General features: G+C 39.7%; 2 protein-coding genes across 5 annotated transcripts in view; one reads left to right on the top strand and one right to left on the bottom strand.

Annotated features, from left to right (window-relative positions):
• Window positions 1–622: 622 nt before the first annotated feature.
• On the top strand, window positions 623–14,017 carry tmem255a (transmembrane protein 255A). 3 transcript variants are annotated; one of them, XM_050042146.1, is made up of 10 exons: window positions 623–991; window positions 5,048–5,190; window positions 6,362–6,424; window positions 8,250–8,339; window positions 10,523–10,588; window positions 10,768–10,853; window positions 11,028–11,099; window positions 11,416–11,578; window positions 11,712–11,858; window positions 12,751–14,017. In XM_050042146.1, the coding sequence occupies exons 1-10, from the start codon at window positions 934–936 to the stop codon at window positions 12,892–12,894; spliced, it is 1,032 nt and encodes a 343-aa protein (XP_049898103.1). In that variant the 5' UTR covers window positions 623–933; the 3' UTR covers window positions 12,895–14,017. The 3 variants fall into 3 exon arrangements, with proteins under 3 accessions (XP_049898103.1, XP_049898102.1, XP_049898104.1); XM_050042145.1 differs by having other exon boundaries at window positions 11,028–11,100; window positions 11,411–11,578; XM_050042147.1 differs by lacking the exon at window positions 11,028–11,099.
• Window positions 14,018–15,386: 1,369 nt separating this feature from the next.
• The window catches only part of zbtb33 (zinc finger and BTB domain containing 33), a 12,073-nt gene continuing 5,247 nt past the window's right edge, over window positions 15,387–22,212 (bottom strand). For both annotated transcript variants that reach the window (XM_050042114.1, XM_050042113.1), the window contains exon 3: window positions 15,387–18,351. In XM_050042114.1, coding sequence (XP_049898071.1) covers window positions 16,469–18,351 — 1,883 coding nt within the window. In that variant the 3' untranslated portion in view covers window positions 15,387–16,468. The remainder of the gene's footprint in view (window positions 18,352–22,212) is intronic.

Raw genomic sequence — 22,212 nt, 5'->3', positions numbered from 1 at the left:
AGTTACTTCCCTATATTAGTAACATTTTTAAAAAAGGTATTCCCACTATTTGTAACGTTAGTTACCATAACTTTAAGACAATGAGGAAATTGTACAGCCTTTATTTAAAATCACAATCCCATTTTCCCGATTTGTTTAGTTACCTTAAAGCTTGCCTAGCTCATCTTGTAAGGTTAACGTTAACCGTCAAAGAAGCTAATTATCTTCAAAATGGCGGAAGATTTGGTGAATGTATATGTGTATTTTATCGACAGAGATGACATTATTAGGAGAATATCAACTATATAAATTACTGTCATCATTCACCATTTTATTCTGTGACCTCAAATATGATTTATTGGACTCTGTGATGTAAAGCAGGCTGTCCCATGAACTTTTTTTTTTTACCCCTGAGCATGTATGCTATTGACCTGTAAGCAGATTAGGTTACTTTCCTGTATTAGTAACGTTATCGTTGTTAAAATGCATGCTCATTATTTGTAACGTTAATTGCTGTAACGGTCACGTACTCCGGGGAAAACTGATAATATGTTAGCTAAGTATCGTTACACTTGCTCTAAAACAAGTAACGACTGAGTACTTTGTGTTTTTTTTTGAGTATGTGTGTGACACATGCGCACATACAACCAGCAGCAGCAGCAGCAGCAGCAGCGACCCACCGTCCCGACACCGACACACCGTGAGGACGGAGACCGACAGACGAATCAGCAGCAGCGAGGATGTAAATGAGACGGGCTCGGGCTGTGCTCGGACGGAGGGCTGTTGTTATTGTCAGAGAATGCCACAGCAAGCGAACACGCCGTCTGCGTTAGCTCATGATTATTCACAGTTAAATAACATAGCGAACAACACGGAGTCGTGATTATTGTTTTCTTAAAATTTAATTTCCAAGAGGACCGTCCGGCGGATTACGTTAAACATCCTCCAGCCAGCATGCCTCCTTCTCAGAGCCTTCAATCCAGCGGATTGACCCTCTCTGAAACAAGCATAGGTAGGTGTGTGCAAGGTCACCGGTGTGTCTGCAGCAGGTTTTACCAGTTAAATAATAAACTCGCTTTACCACACTGCGGGGATTTTATTGCACGCTGAGGCTTATTTTAATCACATCAAGGCTAACATTTAGATCATTCACATTTGATATTTATGTCCGATGATAAATATAGCGTGTTTTTTCCTTCTCAAAAGCAGACAAAAACACTCGTTGCATCACCAGACCGTTGTGTTGTTTTTTTTTTTTTTTTTGGTCCAGGCCGCAGCGCGTCACTGCAGGTGCGGCGACGTTGAGTAACCACAGGAGCCTGGATGTTTGGCTCTGATGGTTAACTGCCTGACACAGATTTTGGCAGGATGCTCGGCTGCTGCCATGAAAATCAAAGAAATAAATGCATGTAGGGGAAAATCTCTGAATGTATTTTGCTCATTTTAGTGCAGTCAATAACATGTAACTCTCACTAGATAGTAGATTGTTCATTGTTGTAGTCAGGGAAGCATGTGTGCAAGTTAGCTTTAGATGTCTTATTCCTTGTGAGGCAGTGTTTCAGAAATAATAGTGGTCACTTATTTGAGCATCACTGGACTGAAGAGGCACATCTTGGTGGTGTAATCGAAATCATTCATTCACACAGATCATATATAACTGTTATATGGATTAATCTTAAAATAGCTACTTTTGTAATAGTATGCAGGTAATGTTGAACAAAAGTAATCTTACCTCTACATGAGCAACATTCACTGTAAGTCAAATAACAGTTCCCATAACTGCATGCTTTTAGTCCCCTGATCTCAGGCAGACCTCCTACAGTAACAAACAAATTTAGCATTGCATGGTTTTGAGTTAGAGCCAGAAGAAGCTGACATTGTTAAACGTATCAACAGTGTTTTGCTGCAAACCTATATTGACAATCAGATAATGAGGTAAAGATAAAGAGGATGATTTGTCTCTTAGATTGAAACTATGGGGTTGTGATATAATGGAAAAACAAGACATTTATTATTAATTTCACTTATGGCAAACAGCCGCATTATTTCAATTAACTGTAATTTAGCATTTGAGACCGGGAAGTGAAAACAATCTGCAATACTGAATGACAATAAACGCATTCCCAGAGGAAATGTAGTCCCATCACAATATAATTGTTACTGTAATATAACACCCAGCTCTACATACATTTCGAGATCATTAACATCAGTGGCTGTCATTATGCTGGCCCCCCGGTGAGAAAATTTGACAGAAACCATTTGCTGTTCCTGTTCAGTGAGTTCTGAGTTCTTATTGATCACGAAGCGGGGGCATCATAATTCAGTAGCAGTGACGTCCATGGCTTGCTCTATTTCCAAAAATTGATAAAACAGAATATAGAGGTGACATGGATGATCTATTAGTTGATCTATGACAATGTCGTGATGAGCTTTCTGAGCACTGCAGAATGAAATACAGGAAGATAAAGTAGATTGAGTGTTTTAGTCAGAAGCAGATGGACCTCCCTCTGTCGGTCATGCTAAAACAAATGCTACAGAGAAACTAGTTAAGGCTGCATCTAAAATGACAGGCCGCTCCCTCCCATCTCTCCTCGGTTTATATCATTTTACCTCACCAAAAGGGCCTGAACGTGGTTAGAGGTGATTTTCAGCCAGCAGGGAGGAGGTTATATCTGTGCTGCCCTACACTACATAAGAAGTGCATACTTTAAGGCTATTTGACCCTTGAATGGAAAATCTTTGGCACATTTTGAGTTTATAGTTGCCTTTGTTGTTGATTGTACATATTGTTATATGTTTAGTATTGTTTATGTTTATGTATGTATGTTAAGTATTCACACCTATTTAGACCTTTAAAAACACTCTAATGCCTTTTTAAGTCAGAATACAGCAGACAGTTGTGTGGACATAAGCACATGCAACAAACGTCGTCAGACAACAAGACCCATTTTTAAAATTCAAACAGGGTATCCCTCCATATTCAAAAACTAGAGTGCTAAAATTAAAATTTATGATGTCATCATGAATAAAGTCCAAGGCTGCAACACGGACAACAAATTGGGAAGACACTGGTACCCCTTTTCCACCAACATGGAACTGGCTCCTGTCCAGGCCCTGCACGTAATGTTGAACCAGTCAGAGCATTTCAACCAAAAATAAATCGGTTTGGAACCTGAGGATTTGGTTCTCTGCAGGAATCAAAACATAGCAGGTTTTCCTTGACTTGAAGTGCGAACTGTGACAACATCAGTGGGTATATGAGACATTGTCTGAGAAAAAAGAGCTTGCAGTGGTCTCATTCAGAGTTGGTCCATATTTGTTTTTTTTGTAAAATCAAATATAGGGATACACAATATTGGATTTGATGCCAATATCCGATATGCAGATATATAACAACTTACATGGCCCATAACTGATACTGATATCGATATATCCACTTTTTTCCATACCAAATTTTAGTGATCATCAAGTCTCCTCTGTGGTGGCTTTAACATCATATTATGCATGATGATTATGATTATGATGATGCGTGATGGCCCACCAGAAGATGGAGACATGAAGTACAATAATTTTCAATGTATGTAATATTCATTCATTGTGCAAAATAAGAAAAAGCACGTTGATGCCGATATTATTAGGGCTGGTTCAGTATATAGCACCAAGGTTCCAAGAATGCTGAACAGAATCGGTTCAAGAACTGGAGCTAATTTGGTGGAAAAGGGGTATAAGTGCACCCAGGGAGATGTTCTGATTATGTGGGTACATTTTCTGTGTCACAATTGAGAAAACTATCGTAGAATAAAGCTCATTTATGTGTAAAACAAAGGAAAACGTTCTGTGGTTTGACACAGAATCAGGGTGCCAATCATTGTCGTTCGTTGTCTGATATCAGACAGAATTGTCAACTCTGTACACTGCATTTCAGTCTTCAGTCTGGCATTGTGTCCACACTAACTGATTTCCTTGGGGGAGGGGGATTTAATTTTTCCTAACATATCATTAGAGACCAACGTATTCGCCTGAATCTAACGTTATATTAAGTTCATGCTGATGTATAGTCACACCAACATACCTGTTTTGCCAGGGTTGTGGGATTGGAGGGGAGCAGAGTAAAATAAACTTAGGTTTTGGGAGGATATCGAGAAGATATGTTGGCTTAGAACATTCTCAGTAGCACCATCTATCTTGTCTATAACAACAATGACAAACAACTCCAGTGCACCGCTTGACTAGAAACCACTGTTTCATGTCACAGCGCTAGAAGAATCAGTCAATAGGAACTCAATGGAGAATGTGGATTCAAAGATCTGGACCCAGGCAAGCTTATTTTGGTATAAAAAACAGTTAACAATCATCGTGTGACTTCACAAAATCAGTCTTCCATTCATTGCCTATGGTGCAGCTCCAGACTTTATTCTTGATGACATCACAAGTTTGAGACTTGGCTTTGAGAGAGAGTAGCTCATGTTCACAAATATTGATTGAACTTTCCGAGGCCATGGAAATAACATACTGGAATTCTTAATTTAGATGGGGTGCCCCTTTAAGCAGCTTTTTAATGTTGCGATTATTTGATCATCTCAAAGTCTTCTGACATCTGGACGCCCCTTATTTAAACTTAGAGAGGCTAGAAAAAGCCTCTTTACTGTAAATGTCATGACAGCTGGTCACTGGTATATTTACTTTAAGTCTTATATGTGCTTTGAGGTGAAAAAGCAACAAAAAAAATCATTGTAAATGGCTGCAAATAGTTTTGGAGCATGTAAGGAAGTTTTCCCACTCAACCAAATTATCTGTGATTTTTGTTATTAATGTTGGCGTAAAAGCCAAGGTTTTTCTCCCATCATGAGTAACATTAGCAGTTAGTGTCATTTTTAGAGTGAACTACTTCAACAGAATTGGCCACTTAATGTCAGTGATACTGAGAGAGCTCAGTCCAGTCATTAGTCTCTTTAACTTCTTCCAATTGCATCAATGCTTGTGGTGGATTCCAGCTTCAGCCTCATCTTACTCATTACTTTTCCATTCACGTCACAGCAATAAGGTTCCCTCATTTGTTGTCTCGTAGGTTCCTTTAAGAGGAGGAAGAGGAAATCCATAATCGTGACGGTGCTGCTGCTCATCGTATCCGTGCTCATCCTCATCTTTGGCCTGGCAGCGACTACCAGGACGCAGAACATCACAGTGGGCGGCTACTACCCAGGAGTCATTGTGAGTGCACATTCACATCTGCATGCCACAGCAGCAGGCCCGTCCACTGTCAGAGTTCATAAGTGAGGTGTGAGTGATGTGAGAGTATCTCCAGCCAGCTCTTTCCGCCCCTGGATTCCTCATGAACCTAATTACTGGAGGTCTCTTCGGGGTGAATTTTCCCCACATTCATTATTCAGCATCGCTGTCATTAGAGGCTGAGTGAGGTAAAGTATCTCAGTCCATAAATGTGTTTTCTTCACAGTACTCAGCTTTTAGCTTTCTGCCTTAAGTAAAGAGCGGGCAGGGAAGCAACCAACTGAACGTCAGCTACATTTCTAAAGATGCTTCTTCTAACTTTGACCTCAAATTCCTCAGATTCATAGTTTAAATCATTAAAATATAATGTGATGGACAGAGACTTAGGAGGCAGTGGTTCATTTGAAGTTGGAAAAGATCTGATATACCACTCAGGGCTCGGTTTATAAAATCAAGGACATAATGGCAATCTGGACTACTATGTTGTGATGTAATTCTACATTGCAAGAAACTTAATGTGATGCCAGTAACTGATAACCACAATCACTTTAGAATCTTAATTTAATTTAATCTAATCTAATCTAATTTAATTTAATTTAATTTAATTTAATTTAATCTAGTCTAGTCTAATTTAATTTAGTCTTATTTTATTTTATTTATTTAGCATGTGATTTTATTCATTTTTATTTACATTCTTGATAATATTTGTTTCTATGATTACTATTATTGTGTTTATTTTAACTGTTTAATTCTTTATTTATGATATTATTATTTTATTTAATTTTTAATTTCATCTTACTTTATTTTTTGTAATTTTTAATTTATTTTTTCCCCCACTCTTGGTGTGTCTCCCAGCTGGGTGATGATGGCATACTGTATAATGTGGAAAAAAAAAACCCTAATAAAAACATATAAGTATTAATAATAATAATAATAATAATGACATACAGAGATGTACAAAGATGTGAAATTTATATTGAATATCTGTAAAAGTGATAATATAATAGCTTATAACATTGTAAACATGCTGAAATGCCTCCCTCAGGGCACGGCAGAAACACTTAACGCTTGATTTATCTCGCCACGCTATGAAACCAAAGCTCTATAGTCTAATTAAATAAACACCCTAACAGCTATTTTCTCTCCTTTTCAGCTGGGCTTTGGCTCCTTTCTGGGAATTATCGGCGCTCATTTGATAGAGAACAAGAGGCAGATGGTAAGAGGATTTATATTACCTCTGTGCATTGAGATCACTGTCGGAAAACTACGCATCAGTCCCAATTACCTTACGGCAGCCTACAGGCCTGATTATGTTGTTAGTGTGACAATAGACAGAGCACACCCAACCCAGACTGTGAGTCCCACTTGGCCTGAGGAGGTTTAGGTATCGGAGCAAGTATCCTGGGCTTCAAGGGAGACGGAGACAGAAATAGAACTGGGGTGTAAGTGGAGGAGGACGGATGTCCACACTGGAATGCGGGGAAGGAAACTGCAGATGAGGGCAGCAGGTGGGAGGTGCTGGGCGAGGACTGTCAGGGCTGAAATGAAGAATGGGTTTGTACGGTGACACCTTTTCACAGAGCGCAGCAGAGTTTTGATGCCTGTAGCCCTCAGCTGACTGAGCTATGACATGAAACGCCACGCTGTCCCTCGTGTTGTTTCCCATAAAATGTTATGATAGGATAAAATGTGTTGACATATTTTATGGTTTGGGGTTTTAGAGGAACTCATAACTTTTGTATTCTTACATTTTGAGTAGAGCTAAAATGATTAGTTGAAAATTATTTGAGTAGTTTGATAATCAGTGCATCATTTCATTCATTTTTTTAAGCACAACAATTCACGGCTTACTGCCTCTCAAGTGTGAATATTTACACTCTGCCTTTGGGACTGTTGAGTCCCACTTTGAGCATCACTAGCGGAGTGCCATCTAGTTCCATTATATTTTAGAGAAGGCAGACATCTCTATGGTCAATATATCCAACACTTGGCATCTCACACCTAAACGATCTAGATTGATAAATCGCACTACAGGTAAGAGGATAAATATGTATTTTGGGTTTTCAGGGTGAACTATCCCTGTAAAGCCCCTGTCAGCTTGGTTTCAAATCTAACATATTTCACCATACCATCAAGTATTCGTGACTAACTTTGTAACAATAGAAAAACATCTTCTGGGACTATTTATTAAGAGTTTTACACTCAAAACCTGCTTCATCATGACTGTGTGGGTGTGCTTTGATCCGATCTGATTGACAGAGGCCTTGCAACATAAGCAAACAACCCTATAGCTGTCATCAGACCCTGATTCAAATGTTTGGAACACAGAAAAAAAATGCACTTACAAAAACTAATTTAAATTTCAACCAATTAAAATAACTACAATTGTTCTTAGTTTGTCAGAAAAAGGTGTGTTGATGGAGGACCACATCGCTGAGAGTGAGAAACTAAGGATGACAAGCCCAGCTGTCTAAATATTGAATGAGTTGTTGATCATTCCTCGGTTTTCAGTCACGTGCCACCGGATGTATTCATGTCAGCATCATAGAAATCTTGGCGCAGGCATTAATCCCTGTTACCTCTAGCTGTTGTGTCACTCGCACTGCCTCCCTCCTGTGAGCTAGGCTGGCTGCAGACAGGGTGGGGTGATGGTGTAATTGAATACATGCTGCTTACATTGAGGAGTGAAAGGAAGAGAGTTAGGTGAACAGGGAGGGTATTAAGGGTTGCAGTGCTTCTAAAGAGCTGGGCACTACGCCAGCCACCAACACCACTGGAGCTAGGTGACAGCCACAGCGCTCTGTCACTGTTGTCCTCTACCCGCATAGCTCCCTCCACCCTCGTCCCATTCAGAGATATTCATACTCAGAGAGGAGCACATGTGCAGGATGATACAGATTAGTGTTGAGGATGTAACCTAATACAAAAGTGGTGAGAGGAAGCGATTAAAAATTAAAATACCACGTTTGTCTTTATAGTCTGTAAAAAGAAAACCATTTTAGCCTGATGGAGATTGATGAAGCTGGTGTTTTCTTGCACAGTTGGTGGCATCTATCGTCTTCATCAGTTTCGGAGTGGTGGCTGCCTTCTGCTGTGCTATTGTGGATGGAGTGTTTGCTGCGAGGCACATTGTAAGTATCACTGAAGCTTCTACTTATTTAACCAAACTGATAAATTATGAATACAGATAACACTTATGGCCCCGACCTATAACAAGCTGATTAATCAATGCCATCCCCATTAAAGCTTAATATACTCTGTCTGCATCAGACATACGGTAAAACGTATGCCCTTCTGTAAGGACAGTGTTCACATACTGGCCCTGTGTAGTAGCTGCTGCACCCTGCTCAGCAGGACAAATATATTTTGTGGTAGAGGGAGATTATTCTATCATGACGCAAAGTACTCGAAACAATAAATAACCACTAATGCACTCTAAAACAATTATGCTAAAATAAGTTGTGGGTCGGGGGAGAGGGAGCTCAGCACCATTAGCAGGTTTCATTTGCCAGTGGCGTCAGTGAAATGGAAAATGTTACATTTCTGTTCAGACATTTGTTTTTGTACAAATAACTATAAAGTGGTCGTACACAGCAGAAAGCAACGTGAGGCAGTGACAGATGAGGTAATGTGATGCTGTCAGATGATCATACAGCACATTGTAATTGTTCAGACTATTTGTTACATGGATCTATTTGTTTGGTGCAGAATTTTACCTTTCAAACTAGCTCACATTTTTGGTGCCAAAGGACATGATCCTTTCTTGCTTTACCCCGACTATTCGTGACATAAAGGGCTGCACAATTAAAGGGCCGGTGTGTAGGATTCAGGGGCATCTACTGGCAGAAATGGTATATAATATTCACATTAGTTTATAACCACCTGAAAATAAGAATCGTGTATTTGTGAACTTAGAATGAGCCGTTTCTATCTACATACCAAGTACATCCTCTTCCACAAAGTCCACAGGAGAAGTTTCACTGCCAGATGCCACGAGATCCTACACACTGGACCTTTAAGTGCAGAATTATCCCTCATAATAAATAACCATCAATCGTATTTTTATAAGTTAATTGATTCAATTATGTGCAATATTAATGATTTGCATCTTAAGTGCTTGCTTCCAGTCAAGTGCAAAGGGATGTTTGGAGCACCAGGCAATAAACTAGACAGACAACATTTTCAGTTGTTTTTTTTTCCACAGATATATGAATAGCACAAACACACTGACACAAAAACAATACAGTGCAATACATAAATCAAATAAAAATACATAAAAAGTAAGAATAACTGGTTGTCTGGGATGGTTTCAGTATTTAAATAAGTGTCTTCAATTTCAGCAGTCTTTTAGTTAGTGTGAAGTCTCGTACAAGTTTCATGACAGGCCACTTTTCTGAGTTGTATAGCTTTATAGTTTTTATAGGGATTGTGTGGAAATAAAGGTCATTTTCTTCCAGATATTAATTGATATTCTTGATCTCAATATCAAAACTTTTTAGTTATCAGTATCATCACAGTGTTATTAAAATAAGCTGAACATGTCCAAAAAGTGTGCACTTTTTGTTTGCATGAAGATAAAAATCATAATATAGTAAGAACCTCATGTAAAGATATGAAAACAATAGCAAATGCACATTAATGTTTAAGATAGCCTGTCTCTTAAATGCTTGCTCGAGTGTCTGTATGAATCTAGATGAGGACAAGGGACCGGTAGCATCTTTGCTACACGCCCACTCTGTAAACAAGGGAAAAAAAACAAAAACCAACCCACATTGCATGCTGCGCCTGCGCCTGAGAGACTGCTGCTAACTTTGGTTGATGCTGGACAGTATTTCCAAGCGTGGTACTCAAACAGGGTTTTAATGATAGTAAAAATTTAAAACAGTAATGGTAACTGTCAGGAATTTTGCTGTGATCTATGTCTTCCTTAAAATATGTTAAATAACAAAAAATCAAAAAATACATGAGCTGCCTTAAAGCCCTAATCATTCACCTCATGTTTTAGTGAGTTGTCATACAGTATTACCAAACACATCTGTAATTAATCCTATTACTGCAACCTAATTGACATAATAAACCTGTATCTTTCCGAGTTACTCATCCAGCCTTGCTTATTAGCCTTCTATGAGGTTTTGATGGATGAAGTTTCCCCCCCCATAATCATGATTAACATCACAATCATTAATCATGCAGCACTAATTAAGTGCAGGGTCTTGTGTTTGTTTTGCTACCCATAATTCAGTGTGTGTTTGTAAGCAGACCAGTGGTAAATCATGCAGTAAAATATACAAAATTGTTGTTTATTGTACTGCAGGACCTCAGGCCTCTGTATGCTGGGCGCTGTGAGTATCACTCCAGTGAGACTTCATCTGAACGTGATGTAAGAAACACACACTTCACTGTCTGTCCACAGAAATCTGATGAATTAACCCTCAGTGTGTGTGTGTGTGTGACCTGAACTGTTATTAGCTGTTCAGCCTTTAAGATGTGTAGGGACACTGTTATGAGCCAGAGGTCGACTCAAAGTGAAGGGACTATAAAATAATTTGTGACCTTCAGGTGCCCTGTCAGACATCGCGCACATCCTGTAACTTGCGTGTGAAGGGCAACACCTGTTACTGTTGCGACCTCTACAACTGCGGGAAGTGAGTACGCTGACAAACCTGTGAATCAGCTGCTGCTTACTTTGCTGTGCTGCTTTGATTGTTTGGACTTTTGATGTGTACCTTTGTGCCATTTTTGTGGGAGATTTTTTTGCACTGCTACCTTGATTGTATTAGAACAAGAATGTTTGTTTTTTCTTTTAACCTTTGTTTCAGAGAACATCCTCTTATGGGACTTCAGAATAAAGATGTTTTGAAAAAGTTTAGGAAATCATCCATGATTTGGAAGTAGGTCCCTTTTTTCTAGAGCCATGTTGGCCATTCATGATCAACTCATGCTTGACGTAATGGTGTAGAATATCTATGATGTAACCCACCACAGAGATGTGTTTTTAGGGTGCCATTTCCTTTGCATGTCCTTTTTGTGTCTGACCAAACACCCACCCATATCCTCTGTGTCTCTATCTTTCATTGACTCATTTATCTCTATAAATCAAACATGATTGTCTTCATTGTGTCCTGAATACAAGAAGGAAACACTTTATAGTAACGTTTGTGGCTTGACTGTATGCCGTCTCCCTCTCTGTCCCACCCACTGGGCCAGCCGTGTAGAGGTGATTGGAGGCTACCATGAATACACAGATGTGAAGAGCTGCCAGGACGTGGTGCACCTCTATCACCTGCTGTGGTCCGCTACCATCCTCAACATCGTGGCCCTCTTTCTGGGCATCATTACTGCTGCAGTGCTGGGAGGCTTTAAAGACATGGTGGGTGCATTTACTATGTTTACCTACAAAGATGAGAATGCAATTTGTTGGTATGAGCTGATGTAGAGGCTTTTGTTTTGCAGTTCTCTGGTGTTTTTTAGAAACTGATCAATATCCTTTATGTCCTTGTTAGACTCCCTCTGCTGCTATAGAGAGTACATCTGAACCAGAGGCCATCACAGCTCCGGTCCCCTCACAGCCTCCTCCGCCCAACACCTCCCTCAACTCGTATTACAACACTGCCCCCTGCCTGCCGCCTTACACTGCCTACGATCTGCAGGTACAGACACTGAAAACCTGCAGTGCTTGGTCTGCATCACAACAGTTATTGATTTCTTATTGGCAGCTGCTTTATCAGCGATGACTACTTCAAATGAAAGGTTTCTTTAAAATGCTATTTTTTAAAAAGGAAACATACATGAAATTAGTCGGGCTATACTATGACTTGAAACGGCATGTACCTTAATGTTTTAATACCAGCAGTATTCTTTGTTCTCTCACTTCCTGTTAATCTGTTGGTTTTATTATCTCACTGTCAAAATAAAAATGTTCTCTGCAGCTAAATTAAACAGTTGATAAAGAAAGCAGAGTTTCAGTTTTTGTCTGTATGATACTTAGAAATGGGTAAAAGTAAGTGAGAGGATTATCTTGATTTTTAAGGGGGCAGATCAACCCCAAATCAAAAATCTATATTTTCCCTCTTACTTGTAGTGCCGTTTATCAGTCTAGATTGTTTTGGTATGAGTAACTGAGTTGTTGGATATCGGCCTTAGAGATGTCTGCCTTCTCTCAAATAATAATGAAACTAGAGGGCACTCGGCTTGTAGGGCTCAAACTGCCACAAAAATAAAGTTGAAAAACTCAACAGCAATGTCAGTTTTCAAAAATTATGACCCGGTTACTCAAGATAATCCACAGACCTTGTTGTGAGCAGTTTCACGCAGGAACTATTTTCTTTTTACTGAACTACCCCTGCCGACTGTATCACCAAGCACAGGGAAATGGCATCTGCTCATTTGTCGAGAGGATGCCAAACGAGAGGCTGACAAATTTTAAATTTTATTATCTTGTATTTATGTGCTTTGTAATTCTATCTTTGCTCTTCAGGGACAAATTAAGTGATTAAAAACCTCTAAAAAGGTCATTCTGATGAATGTTTGTATTTCCTGCAGGGCTCCTACTTGTTCCCTGACTCCTCAGGCCTGTCAGATGACTCCCAGTCTGGAGCCAGCCACTTGTGGCCCACCATGGTCCCTCCACGGTACTCTCCTCCTCACAACCATCCCGATGAGAAGCCCCCACCGTACAGCCCGTAAGATGGCCTCGAGCTAAGAAGGCATCTGAGACGTCATCGGTCGTCGTTGGATGCTGAATGAGTGGTTTGAATGCACAACTCCTCTGATCTTTTCCTCACTATCTTTGAGAACTGTGTCGAAGGAAAGGTGGTGAGGAAGAGGAGGATGGGCACGGAGCACACTAACTTTGAGTTCAGCCCAACACGAGGAGTGTTTGTCTCCCTGGGCACCACTCACACTCATGCCTGCACTGTGTGTGTGTGCACATATACACATCTAGAGAGAGACAACCGGTCCAAAGCCAGGACTGTTTACACATCTATCTGCCTTAATGCAAACGGACTTCCAACGCAGCAGCTCTCCGTCATCTGGACTTATCCTGTACAGGGTCAGAAACTCTCCTCCAGCTCATGCTTTATGTTCACCTCTCTTTAGTACACACTGTAAATGCTTCCTGCCTTGAGAGGCACAGGTGTGAACGTCCTCACTGTCTGCACTGTGAGGATCTGGTCTGATGAGCACAGCTTCAGCCCTCACGTGAAATCTAACCTGTTACATGAAAGCTTTGGTGTCTTCCCCTCAATAAGCTAGAGAATTACAACCTAGTCGTAGGCCCAAGCTTTCTTTAGCAATGAATTAGGCAAAATTAGCAGTAATGGAGGTATTACATGCTCATAATGTATGTACAGCAGTATGATATACAGAAGCTCTTTTAGCAGTTAAGCTGAAGATATACAAACAGATCATGGTATCTTAGTAGTTAGTCATAACTTATTAAGAAAGGACGGTTAACAGTTACACTCCAAACCCTATTTATTGTATTTTCACTCAAAGCAGCAAAGCAGGTAAGCATATATCGTCTCTCTGTAAGTAGTCGCAATATCACATCTATAAGTTTAAATGTCTTTGTCAGGAATACACATCAGTGAAACTGAGCGTGAAGTCGGTGCTGGATTCACTGACACGACATTGGAAATCACGTTAAGTGAAAGAACTGTTGTTCACTGAGGAAGAGGAGTAAACTTAGTCCATGTCTGTGAGACGGGTCTGTGTCAGCTTTAATCACTGCTTTTTATAATTTAAACACATTCTCAGGGGCTGATTGTCAGTTCCTTTTTGTCTTGTCATTAAAAATGTTTTGTGTAATTCAAATGGTGTGTTTCTTTTTAGACAAGCAGGCAGCACGGTCAGGCAGTTCACCATTTTGGTACAGACTGAAACATCCTAGTAGCTATTGGATAGAGTGAAGATTTTCATTTCCCCCAGTCACGATACGACGTTGATTATTCCTTGACTTCACACACAACACCATCAGGTCAGACTATTGAGTTGCAAAACATTGGTTTATGAGCACAAGGGTGTAGGTTTCTGTACCACTTTAAGGGGGACACATATGAAACAGGATGTGGGGGTCCTCCACCAGAAACTTTGGGGTATCAAACACTTTATTTCCTGCATTCTGGTGAATTTTAATGCTCAAATTTGGGTTGTTGATGCATCAATTCATGGTGTAAATGTCTTCAATTTTGTCAAGAAAAAACAGTCCTCTGCTTCTTTCATGGTTCTATTTGGGGGGTTAAGTGCTGAGAAGAAAATGTTAGCATGCTAACATGCTAAATTCATACCTGCTTAACATTAACATGTTAGCATTTAGCTCAAAGGACCCTCATCTCTAAGTACAGCCTCACACTATGGGTACAGACTAGTCTCGTTTTAACTAAATTACACCAGCAACATTGGCGTAATTTAACCAACACTGATTTAGAAGTTAATAATTGTTTACCAGGGACTGTGGTTAATGGGGAAGTTTACCCATTTCTCTCAATATTAGTAAATATTTATGTAACAGTGTGAGATAAGGTGATTAAGATTTTGTGTTTGATTTCAGACACATCACAATGACACACCAGTGAATAAAATAGCAGATGTTTATATGCAGGTAGTGCAATACAATTAAGTTAAAATAGTAAAAGAATAATTTATTTACCATCAGGGAACCGTCGTTGCTAATTGACAGAAAAGGGACATTTTGTACATTGCAAACAGAACCGAGTATTTAATAACTATTTCATTTTGTCTACTGCTATAAACCTAATAAATACATCTGAGACAGTTTCTTTTAAAAAAGCAGGATTAACACAAATATACTGTACATCACACACCTATGTTAATCTGTCAATTAAAAAACAAATCCTGCATTACTTTATTGAATGACAAAGTAGAACAGATCCCCATGTTAGCACTACTTTTTTTACTCATACTGACCAATCACTACATTTTAACACAACGGAAAACAAAAGTGAAAAAGTAAAAATAATACAAAAACAAATTCTTCTGCATGATCCAACACTAAGTGCTATATGTACGGACTGAAGAAATCCTCAATTTATGTCTCCTATTATCACATTTGTATGCAAAATATCTAGCCTGTGCTCTGTAGCAGGCAGATGTTGCATTAAAAGAACATTTAGGAAACATGGCAAGCACAGGAAATCAAAGTGTACAGGTGTATCAAAATAAAACAGAGGGCGTTTAATGAAAAAAATATATAAAGCCATTTGTTTTTCCAACCACTTTAAAATTAAATATCTTCCCTGCTACAACACCCACATGCAGGATCGCCAACAGTCACACAATGAAAAAATATATTTCAGATCATAATGAACATTCTCTTGTACAGAATTCAGATTAAAACAGTTTCAGCTGGGGACAAGGAACGATCAGTCCGGGAAATGTTGCATTTAATCCTCAAAAACAGGCTGAGAGTCATGATTGATGCAGCCGGTCAATTCTGAGCAACTTTATTTCATTATGGATCACATCCTGTATTTTACACAAATCTGGTGAAACCACAAAATGCATTATAATGTATCCTGTGAAAAAAAAAAGTCACATGGTTACACACAAACTCATCAGTTGAAGTTTCTTAAATAGGTGAACCCCATTCATATTTTATGTAACGGAGCTCAGCGAGCTGCTTTAGGCCTCGAGGCCTTAAAAAATCTACTGCTGAAACAAGACAGCATCATTCAAAGGTCTTAATTCAATGCTTTGTGCTTCAGATCGTGTAGCTGAGATGTTCTAGCTTATAAGTTAAACATACATGATTTTATTACAGCTGTTGTGATAGGTCTTAAACTCTGCCTTATTTTGGGGGGCAGTTTTTGATTCTTGCATGATTCATATGAACTAATTATTTCCTTTGCTGCGTGTGAACCACTTCTATGTTTTTTTTTTGGCTAGTGTGACTATCATTTATTCCAATGATACAAAAGATAAAGGCTACTACACAAGCAGAGTAATATGAGTAAAGGTATGGTCACATTACACTTCCTTCCTGCTGCAATCCGCTCCATCTCCCTTTCACTTTGACTGAAGATGGCATGGCTGACGAATTCAAACACTCCAGCGGACTCGTAATTCACAGTTCACTGTGCGTACGCCACATATTTCATTCAACAAAAAGGCTCATGTGACCTTACCTCGAGCTGACACTATTGAGAATTACAGAAGAATATTGTTGACATGGAAGCAAAGAGGAGTAAAGGGTGGGGGGGCACCTAAAAGGCACAGGTAATACAGCAGCGGGTGCTGCTCAGTAGGTCTCTGGTATAACAAAGTCAAACTCTGTGGCCCCCTGTGTAGGACTGTTCATGGCTGACGCCGGTCTGCCATGAGCGTCAGGTGGCATGTGAGCATCGGGCTCGATAAAGATGTCGTCCCAGTTCAACATCCTGCTCTGGGTGGAGGAGTGGACGTCTTCGCTGACGCTGGTTATGTGGTGCACGCTGCCGTCCTCGGATATGACGGGGACCCCCTGCCCCTCAGTACTCCACGAGTACGGCCTCATCTGCACCGTTTTACACGGCAGGAGTCGGTATAAGTTGTTATCCGTCTCGTCTTTCTCTTTCCTCCCGCTGGGGTCCTGGTTGTGGACTTGCTTGCAGTGGGTGGACAGTAGCTGGTAGTTCATGAACATGTCGTTGCACACCAAGCACTGGTACCTCCTCTCTCCTGTGTGGTGGATTTCGTGTTTAGTTCTGTACTCAGCCAGTGCAAACACCTTGTTACAGTAGCGACACGGGTATTTCTTTTCCCATGAGTGGGTGTTGAAGTGACGGCGGAGACTCGTCAGACACACGTAGGGGCGCTTGCAGACGATGCACACGTAGAAAGTCTTCCCGTCCATGATCAGCTCGTAGTGATCCTCGAGCTCTGTTTTGGCCTTCTTCTTGTTTGGGCTGCCTTTCTGTGACATGGGAGTTTTATCAAAGGGTTTGATAGGCGTTGCCATTAATGATCTCTTCCCTTTACTGGACTTAGAGCCTCCTTCACCTGGATCTTCTTTCACGGGGACAATGTCATAAGTGTCTTCTCCAATATTGGCATACACTTTACAGCCTGATGAAATTGAATCAATCTCTGTGGCTGTGTTAAGGGTCACTGTCTTTTTTGCTGCTATAGCTGATTTGGGACTGTTGGTCTGATTTGTTTCGCCTCCATCTACATCTACAATCCTTATTTTGAAATCCCCTTGCTGAGATGACGCTGAGACTTGCTTCTTGTGGACTCCCATTATGTCGCTGCTTTCAGAGGACTGAGAGGCACTCGAGGGCTCAGGGGTGAAACTGCTTGACCTGGCTGGTGTTGTGGGAGCACTTCCTGAGGAAACTCTGGCAGGGGAAGACGAGTTATTGGAGCTGCTGTCTGGACTGCGCAGAGGGCTGCTGTTGGGCAAACTGGTGTTTGCAGAACTGATGCTGGGAGGCTTTGGAGCAGATGATTTCAAGGGGGGTTTGGCTTTCTCTTTCTCTTTCTCTTTCGGTTTTGCAGCTGTATGATTTGATTCAGTTTGCGTTGATGCTGCATTTTCTGAATCAGCTGTGTCCAAATCGATGATCTCACCAGAGCTGGATTTCTGACTGGCAGCTCTGGTTTGAGCATCTGTTTGTGACACAAACATAACATCACTGTCCGAGTCCTCGTCGTTACCTCCAACCCTGCTTGTCTGATTGAATTCCTCTGCAGATATTGAGAAAGACTCTGTGATGATGGGCATCATCTCTGCTTTGCTTTCCGTCTCCTTCGACAAACCAGGCAGACCCTTAACTTGTGATAACGGAGACCCCAGGTTTGCAATGAACTTGACCCCCAGGATCTGTCCAGCGTTGATGAGCTCCTCCAGCATGTCGGAGCGGACACGGACAATCTTGGAGGTGTAAATGTAATTGAGAATCTCCTCAAAGATTTCTGCTCTGATGAAGTTTAACTCAATCACTTGTCCAGCGACACTGAAGAGCTGGTGGAAATATGTGCTTGAGGCAGACAGGATTGTTTTGTGAGCCCTGAATTTCTTGTCCTGTATGATAATGGTGACATCACAAAATAATCCATGGTTTCGCTGCTCATTCATCGACTTCAGCACAGCTGCTGAATACTGTGTGTCGGTCGCAGATATCAGCTTCAGACTTGGCATGGCTGCAGAGAGAAAAATAGAAAGAGAACAAGTCAGAATCACATTTCTGAATGCACAAAAAAGTCGGTTAATTTCACTGTAGTGACATGTAGAATATCATGAGGCGCTTAAACAAACCATGTAGTTAAAGGGTTTGGCTCAAATTAACCTGCTTTTCCAGTTTAACAGTCAGTTACCTTTGACACCCAAGAAGACGACAGGTAAACAACACAATGTTTGCTAAAGGAAAACATCAAAACACTTTCAGTTTCTTTTGTCTATGCTTTACTGCGTGTTACACCCAGTTTTCAGTGTATTTGCCAACTGTAAATCCAACATCCATGAGGATTATAATATCTGTTTTTTGAGGGGAAATTGTCTTATAGAAGTGTTGATTCAAGTTCATGACCATATCATGTAAGCTGTGGAGATGCTGTTGAAGTGTAGTGCAGCATACCTGACCAACAGACGATCTATGTGACAAAAATGTGTGTTTGGCTTTTCTATACTGACACTAGCTGTAATTTGTCAGTCAACATATACACCAATTTCAATAAATATAAATTGGTCTAACTCTAGTTTCTAATACTTACTTTACCCACACCAGAAAAAGACATGAACAAAATATTAGAAAGCAGTTTTCTCTGTTTATCTCATGACAAAATGAAACAGCAAGCAACACAAGCTAAAAGCTCCAAAATCAAAAACCATGAAGCTGAATTAAAACAGTTTAAACAAAAATAGCAAGTCAAGGCTTGATTTATGGCTGCCGTTGGCTGTTTTAACAGATTTTTGGGTCACTCCCCTCCAGCAGGAGGAGGCTTCAGTCCATCAGGACCAAAACCTACCACCACTGACACGGCCTCTTGCCTCCCACAGACATCTATCCCTATACATTACATTAATGCATATTTTGGACAACTAACTCTGCACACTGCACATGTTCTTTATACTGTGACTTTTTTCCACATCCCCTTTTCAAGAGTTTTTGCACATCCTGAACAAAACTGTTCAGGTCTCTCATTTAAACACAGTTAAAGGTCTACAGATCTATTATACACGTTATAGTGTTCCTAGTAGCTTTATACTTTTAATACAATTCATCCATTCTATATTTAGCCAATTTTCTTGACTTTTGCAGCACGTGTTTGTATTTCATCTTACTGTTTATTGTATGCACCAAACATCAAGGCAAATTCCTTGTAAATTAAAACCTGCTGGACAATTAAACCATATTCTGATAACTGTGCCCTATAAACCGGCTACAGTTCAGGTGCAATTACATGTTTATTATTGGCAGAAAAATACTCTTCAGTAACTGATGCAAACAGGAAGAGTGAGTATAAATGTGAACATCAGTGTTTGTCGTGGTGCAAACAAATGTTAGGCATGAAAATGTTAATCATATCAGGCTACAAAACAATAACGTTACCATAGCTGACGTTAGCTTCAGGCTCATTTAACAAAGTTGTAGCTGAAATGTTAGTCTCGAGTGACACCGCACACGTGCACAACCATATTTACTTCACCTGTACGAGCACGTTAACGTTAACTAATTTGACATATCTATTATTGTTGCTCTTTAAGCGTTTAAAGTAATATTGAACCGCTGTTGTTAGCTAGCTAACAAAGGTAGCGCTAGCCATGTTTCCTCTTCCTCTTTAATGAGCAGCGCGGCCTACTGTTTAGCATCTAGTTAGCATGCTAGCTCCAAATGCAACACCACAATGCATGCGTTAAAAGCTGCTACTTTAAAAGGCTGCGCTTAAAATGATTTATGTTTACCTGCGACCCTGGTGTTCACTGCCAAGACCTAGCAGGACCGCTACCGCCGGCTGTAGTGAGTGTTAACTGTCTAACGTTACAGACAATGGCTAACAACAGAACAGACAGCTTCCCCTGCCAGCTGCACTACAGCCTCATTGATTGAGCTGCCACGAGGGGGCGCCCTCGGGTTGCATTAACAACCACACACAATTAAAACGGCATACCATCACAAGACATGTTTAATAACATACATTTATTAGTTTAGTCACTTTTACAACAAATAAATCAGAAAAGGAGTACAAATAAACTCAGATTTAACACCAGAGGTTACAATATTGTGCAAAAACAACCAAGAAAATCCCTGCAGCATGATGGCAGAGACACCAGGCTTTAAATAGTCTAGGTAGGGTACCTAAATTGTATATAATTGATCTATTTTTAAATGTAATATGCATGTAAGGCAGTCTAATGGCACTAAATCATACAGCACTCTCTGCAGACTTTTCACAGTTGGTACTTTGTCTTACATCTATTACAATATATCTTATTATCTTATTAGGGTCCTGGCAGCACTATTGTAATCCTAGGTATTCTTCTTCTTCTTTCTTCTTCTGAGGAAATCATACTTCCTATGGGTGAAAACTCACCAAACTTTGCACAAAGGTCCAGTCTCATGCCAGATATCCTCAGCTGTAAACTCAAGCCAATAGTCCTGATGGTGGCGCTACAGCAAGCGTCTAAAGTTCAAAACTTTGAAAATTCATAACAAATCAACCATACTTGCTACAACTTTCATCAAACTGTAGCCCCAATACTGAAGAAATGTTTGTACATTTAAACCTATTAAAAATTCTGAAGTTCATCACTCTGTTTTTTTTTAAAAACTGTAAAACTTCTTAAACCTATCTCCTCCCACAATTTTTGTTCAATTGACACCAAACTTGCTACAGAGCATCTTCAGACTGTCCTACAAAAACTCTGATTTTTGATTTATCAAAAATTGAGCCTACAGTGCATCAAAATGTTTGACTGTAAATGGTACTGTAAACATATACATGCAAATTCTTGCTAAATAAATCTTCAGTGTTCATGAAAAAAATGACAATATTCTAGAGTCATGGTAGATGACGTGTGGCAAATTTCCGAATTTTATCTCAAAAACTGAATTTTTGACAGCATTTTGAATTTTGCTCTAATGTGAACAATTGGAGTCAATGTAAAAATGGCAATTTTAAACATCAGTTTAAACAAATTACCAACATCTCCATGCTGTCTAGATGCAATACGTATATTTTCAGATTTTTGTTTCGATAACTGAATTTTTTACAGTGGTTTGAAATCTGCTTTTCCATGCATGGACGGCTGCTAAACCTGCAGGTCTGGCTTAGTCAATTTGTGAAGCTACACATGAATTGTCACTGACTAATTAGCTCAGTGAGATAGAAATTGATTCTTAGTCTCAGAAGTTGTGAGTTCAAGCCTCAGCTGATGCAAAAGGCAGATTGTGTTGCTAAATTCCTAAATGTCTTCCAATTCTTCTGCTTGTTGCTCAGAATTGACTAAAAATGCCCGGAGCCAACCCATCGCTGCGCAGCACCTATAATTTTAGTATAATTTTTTCTAAAATAATTCTTTATTGAGCTTAACAAATACAAACAAAGGGTCATTTTCAAGTCCTTTAGCTCAGGTATCATCTGCCTTTGGTCGAGCCAACAAAGTAAACTACATACCAAAGTCTAACAAAAAAAGAAAATAACTAAACATACATACAAATGACAGAAAAGCAGGGCTATCTCAAATTAATTTAAAAAAAATTATGGTAATAAACAAGTTCCAGTGACTTACAGAGTTTAAATTCATTATTCCAATGGCTGAAGCAGGGTTTAGTCTTAATGCATCTACTTTTATGAATGAAAAACTCCCCCAGTAATTCAGATTCAGATTCAGATTCAGAATACTTTATTAATCCCCGGGGGGAAATTGTTTTTGTTCCAATGCTCCGTGCAAAGTAGAAATAGAAATACAGCATGAATGGAAACAAGAGATAAAGATGAAGATATAAATAAAATACTAAAATAGACAATGAAATAAGTAAAATAAATATTAAAGTAGACATT

The sequence above is a fragment of the Epinephelus moara genome, chromosome 4 (genome assembly GCF_006386435.1).
Source record: "Epinephelus moara isolate mb chromosome 4, YSFRI_EMoa_1.0, whole genome shotgun sequence".
NCBI lineage: Eukaryota > Metazoa > Chordata > Actinopteri > Perciformes > Serranidae > Epinephelus > Epinephelus moara.
This window is presented reverse-complemented; position numbering and strand designations above follow the sequence as displayed.